This window comes from Cervus elaphus, chromosome 1 (assembly GCF_910594005.1).
Source record: "Cervus elaphus chromosome 1, mCerEla1.1, whole genome shotgun sequence".
Lineage (NCBI taxonomy): Eukaryota > Metazoa > Chordata > Mammalia > Artiodactyla > Cervidae > Cervus > Cervus elaphus.
Window position 1 is genome coordinate 77,091,985 of NC_057815.1, and position 6,000 is coordinate 77,097,984.

The 6,000-nt window shown below is 38.1% G+C and overlaps 1 protein-coding gene across 1 annotated transcript in view; it reads right to left on the reverse strand.

The window, feature by feature from the left end:
• CSTF3 (cleavage stimulation factor subunit 3) overlaps positions 1–5,425 on the reverse strand; it is a 63,760-nt gene extending 58,335 nt beyond the window's left edge. Inside the window, exon 1 of the mRNA XM_043908855.1 lies at positions 5,153–5,425. Within this exon, the coding sequence (XP_043764790.1) occupies positions 5,153–5,179 (27 nt within the window). The 5' untranslated portion in view covers positions 5,180–5,425. The remainder of the gene's footprint in view (positions 1–5,152) is intronic.
• Between the last annotated feature and the right edge of the window lie 575 nt (positions 5,426–6,000).

The following is a 6,000-nucleotide window of genomic DNA, read 5'->3' on the forward strand; positions in this document are numbered from 1 at the left end:
AGGTTAAACATTTACCCAACTAAAATCTCTTTTAAAATCTGAGGGTCCAGGGTTCAAGTCCCTGTCCAGGCACCAAAAAATAAACAAAATAAAGAGTCTCTAACAATAACATTAAAAAAAAAAAATCAATCTCACACCGTTACCAACTATCCATTAAAAACAAGAAGACTCAAATTCGTAACTAGGTCTTTTCTAAAAAAGAATACACATTTCTGTGTTCCTAACGAAGAGGGAATGCAATCTTGTCTAACGCAACCTCCCTCTGTTGTACTTTTCAGGAAAACGAGTACTTCTGTAAACACAGATCTCCCTCTCTTAGGAACAATTACTGCCAGATAGAGTATCCTATATAGTCAATTTCCTCAAGAAATATTAACAATACGATCAAATCCAACTTGCCTGTCCAAAACTGTTACACTATCACTTAAAACAGGACGGGGGGGGGGGGGGGGGTTAGAAAAAGCTATTACAGAAAGATTTTGTTAAAAACAGATAAAGATAATTGGATCCAAAGAAAAGATTATCATTATAACATATACTCTTGGCCTCTTCCCTTCCTCTTCTAACATTCACACACACCCACTTAGGTTTGAAATAGGCACTATTTCCTTTTAACTACTAGATACTAATGGTTACTCAACAAAATAAACCAGGTTTCGACACTGTTTTATCGTTCTTTACTAATTAGTAAGTACAAAATAGAACACGTATTTCTCATATTTTCTATATCTTCCTAAACTTATTTTTCACCAAAAGCAAAACACTTTAATGGCCCTGAATTCTCCTCTTTTAAGAACTTTATTAGCAATTAATTTGAGATTCTTCAAGTCACGTAATTGTTTTTTCCCCAAAGTAAAGATCATTCTTTTAATACTTCAGGCCTTCTTAACTCTAGGATAGGCTATGAATTGTTTGAAAACTGAAATCTTACTTCTGAAAGACAGAAGTGTAGAATCAGAAGTTTAGGGACTTAAAAGTTTCATCAGAATTGACTTGGCCAAATACATTTCTCCCTTCCTCTTTTTCTGTTGTTAAAACAAAACTTTAGAAACCATTCACTCTTATGCCCAAAATACTTTACTTTGTATTATCAATAATTATAAGCACCTGTCTTCCCAAAACATACAATTCTATAAAATTTTGTAACATATAGCATATGGCCTGAGTGCAAAAATTTATCCATTTCACCTTTAATTACCGAAACAGTGATCTAGGTTTTTAAGGTGAATAAGGCAGCCCTTTCAATTCAAAACTCAGTGAACGAAGTCTAAATAGCCTATTAAATGCTGTAGAGGTGGCGCACAAGGTAAAATGGTGTGAAGAATGAGATCAAAAGTTGAATCAAGCACTTAGAAAAACTGTACAAGATAAAAATAGAGCCATAATTCCACAGGGGAACCAGATGTGCTTTTGTCAGGGGGAAAACCTATACGCATGTGGTTCTGTCATGACTAAACTGGCAAACACGAGGCTCCAGAATACCCACCAACACTGCAAAGTAATTTAAACAGCACTCTAAATGTAAAATAGAACATCCTTACAAGAGTTAAAAAAAAAAAACACAATAAACCTCACTCTTGACTTTGCTTGTCTACAATCATTTCCCTCTTTCACAGAGCACAAATCCAGAGATTCAGTACCAAGAAATGACCATCTATATTTTTGAATAACAAATCTAAAATATCAAGCTTACTGAACAAATTATCATTTTTTTGAGTTTCAATGCTAAACAGCTAAAATAAATCTACAATTCAATCTCGACGGAGGGAAACCCCTTGGCATCTTTCCAAAGGAAATCCATGATTGAGTGGTTTTGATCTTTTTCTTATTATTCTTCAGTTTTGTTTAGTCTTTTCCCCACCTTGTTCATCATCAATTTCCCCCTAAATTTTCATTGACTGTTGTCTTACACATCAAGCAAGCTAGTTGATTCATATTTTTGATCATGTCACCCTTCAAGGTATTGTTTAAGCACTATTCCAGTTAAAAGTTGAATGATATAATATCTGGGATTTGCTTCAAAGTAATGGAGGTGAGGGGCTTCCCAGGAGAATCCACCTGCCAAGCAGGAGATGCAGTTTCGATCCCTGGGTTGGGAAGATCCCCAGGACAAGGAAATGGCAATCCACTCCAGTCTTCTTGCCTGGGAAATCCCAAGGGCAGAGAAGACTGGCAGGCTACAATCTATGGGATTGCAAAAGAGCCAGACATGACTTATCGACTAAATAAAAACAACAAACGGAGGTGGGAAGAGTAAGTGAAAGTATGGAGAAAACCGGTTTACCTGTGACAAAGCTCTGTGATAGAACATCATATATAATATTATTCTTTTTTCTTGCATGTTTGAAATGTATCTTGAAAAAATTCAAAAGATTATATGAAGATAATTCTTTGTTGGTCATCAGATGTCAAAAAATGTCTTACAGACTGATGGAAAAATATATAGGATACAGGAAGCACCATAAAAGTTAGGACAAGTTAAGCATTAAGGAAAAAAAAAAAAGCTATAGCTGAATTTAGCATAGTAAATTCAGAAAACACGAATCCACAGCAATACTCAATCTTTTAAAAGGAGGGGGAAAGGGACATCCCTGGTGGCCTAGTGGTTAAGAATCCACCTTCCAATTCAGGGGACGTGGGTTCGATCCCTGACCTGGGAACTAAGATCCCACATACTGCAGAGCAGCTAGTGTGTCGCATCCACAACTAGACAGAAGACAGAATGCTGCAACTGAGACCCAACACAGCCATAAATAAACAAATTTTAAAAAAATAAAAATAAATAAAAGGAGGGGGAAAGAAAACAGGAATTTCTTCTTTGAGGAAAAATATGAGCCAGTAAGTAAAGACAGAATAGAATTTAAAAAAAAAAAAAATCACCATTTGCCATTTCCAAGGAAATAACTGATTTATTCAAGGATTATCAATTGACAATAAATAACTAGATAAAAGGTTATTGAGGAACAGTTATCGACCCACACATTACTAACTGCAAAGGGGGAAATAATCTTTTATAATGAAAAGACCCAGCAGTCATTACCCTAACCAAGTGAACAAACTTAAACCATTGCTAACAGTGGAATAACCTAGCATGAAGTGCCTTTTATTGCGATGCTGTATTATACACAAAAATATTTAACCTGAATATTATCAAAGCTCTGAGTTTAGACATAACTGTTAATTTCCAGGAAATACAGAAGATGAAAGAACAAGTTAGATGATAACTCACACACACAGATCAAATAAACCCAGACAGAAAATGAGAAGTTGTACAAGAAAACTGTTCTGGATTCTTCGAATAGACAATAAATATCCTAGGGGACAAAAAATAGAGGGACTATTCAAGAGACATAATCAAATGATGCAAACAACCTAGATTATAGATTCTGATTTTTAAAATAATAAAACTCTGTGAATCACACTGCCTTCTGGAGAAACTGAGGAAATTTGAATAAGGACTAATTTTTAGAAGTGATACAGTATTACTATTAATTTTCTTAGATGGGAAATAGTATAATGGTTATAAAATAGGATTAAGGTCCTTATCCTGTATAAGAGAATGCTGACATAAGGGGGGCTGAGTATGTGTGGACTTACTTTCAAATAAGTATGTACAAGATATAAAGCAAATATGGCAAACACTCAACAATTGTCGATTCTAGGTGAAGAACGGTACTATAGGCATTCACTGCTCTTTTCTTTATGTCCTAAACTTGGCACATACAACTAACGGGTGAAACTTTTTTCAAAAAATTACCACTTTCTCTCCCACTTAAAACACCACAGTTCTGAGGTGAAAAGGTCATGGCACCATTTCACTGTGTTTACAATTTTAGATAAATTTAAGAGTTAACAATGAATTCGTGAAACTTTCAATGAAAACCTTAGTACATTAGTCCTCCTCCACCTGCAGGTGACAAAACATGAACTCAGAAAAAGGGTAGTATATGTAAACAGATGTGACGTAACAATTTTAAGACTTTGCAATCTTGGGCATTCTAACAGCATGTAAAATGTAAATACTGTGAAAATTTCAGGACAGAAATTTGTCGACGAGGAAACACAAAATTCAGTTTACCCACACTTTCCCGACGATAAAATTTACACTCTATTCAACAGAAACATTCCAATTTTCCCTCATCTCTGTCAACCTCCAAGAACAGTTCCCACTCCACAAGCCGGGCACTTGAAAAACGGAAACGTAAGTGTATTTCGTTGCTATGGCAATGGGAAATTTCAGGAACTCGAACTTGAAATCTGCAGTCTATCTAGCCTCCATTTTAAAAACCATTTACCTAAACATACTGAACTTAAATCGAAAAAAAAAAAACCAAAACAAAACCCGACATCTTTTATAAAATATCAGTTTCCTCTTTCAAACTAAAAGGTAAAGACTAGTCTACAAAATTCTGAATAAAAAGCAAAAGGAACAAATCATTTAACAAAAAACCTGAATTTTGTAATACTTATATGTCACATATCCAGTACTAAAACAGATGTTTTTATTTACAGTGGCCATATCGGACTTCTCATTTCCGATTTATCAAATTCTACAATTATCTGTGTCGTTGGAAAAACGAAAATGAAATCCTAAGGGATGGAGCGGGAGAAAGCCACAAAATTCCCAACTTGGCATAACGATCCTCTACTCCTAAACTGTTTCCTCCCTCATTCACTCTGGCGAGAGTCTATTTCTTCAGATCAGTTTCATCTCAAATTATTTCTCAAACTAGCAACCAGTTTCTGGGTACAGTGTATATCGGAAAGGCGGTTGGAGAGAAGAGTGTCAAGTTTTTAGAAAACAGCGAGTACACGTTAAAACGATCAATTCCTAACCCCTAAACACCAAAATGGTATTAAACGAAATAATCTCACCGGGTAAGTCCCATAAATCTAAACAGGACGCAGTAGTTTCCCAGCTATTGTCTAAACCAAATATTTGTTCATATTAACCCCTAAGACAGAGAAGCCAAAAAAGAGTTTCAAATCTCAGTCAGATCTCGCTTCCCATTCCCACCGTACTTCTGTACCCAGCCCTTGGGATTCATTAGACCCCTGATTCCTTCCTCAAGCGAATATGGCTGGAGTACTCGGACGAAAAGAGACGTGGAGAGAAGAGGTCGCCACGAGGCCCCACCACTCTCTTCCTCACCTGCTCCGTGGCTCCGTCTCCTGACATGGCCTCAGCCGATAAGAATTACGAACTGGCCCGCGATGCCAAGCTAGAAAAGAAAAATTAAACTAAAAACCACCCCAAACCAGTAAAGTTGCCCCCTGCCCTGCGGAGCCAGACGGCCAACACCAATCGCCACCACCCACTCAGATATGAATTAAAATGGCTCCGTCCCGGCCGGCCGAGTGGGGGGGCGGGGGGTGTGTGGCTTCTGCATTAACTTCCGGGGCAGTGGGCAGAGCTAAGAGCGCAAACTCCTAGGTTACTCAACCGCGCAGAAGCAGAAAGACCCCAGGGGGCGGGCCTAGTGCCTGTACTGACGTCACAGCCCTGAACTAGCGAGGCTCTTCTCGAGAGACCTGCAACCGACTGGAAGGCGGGAAACTGTTTCTCTAGGAGGCTTCCACGCCTTTTGCAATTTAATTATCAGTTTGCGGAGCCGGGCTCTTAACTGTTAAAGCCTGAAATCGGTTCAGTTCAGGCAGACTGGCCGTCTTATGGATCAGTGCTTAGTGTTAAATTTCTTGTTGTTCCGTCGCTCAGTCATGTCCGATTCTCCGCGACCCTGTGTACTGCAGCAAGCCAGGCTCCCCTGTCCTTCACGTTCACCCGGAGCTTGTTCAAACTCATGTCCATTGAGTGGATATTTTAGAGATGAGGAATCTATGGAGTTTTCTATGGTCTCAGCTAATGTGCTTCACACTTTTCCCGGTATGAGGGGAACAGATCAAGCCAATGTTAATTCATGCCTTCGCCGATTACTCATGTGTCAAAAGATTTGAAGTCTGTAGGGGCTGGGTTTTAAGCTTGCCACCCCACCATGGTTT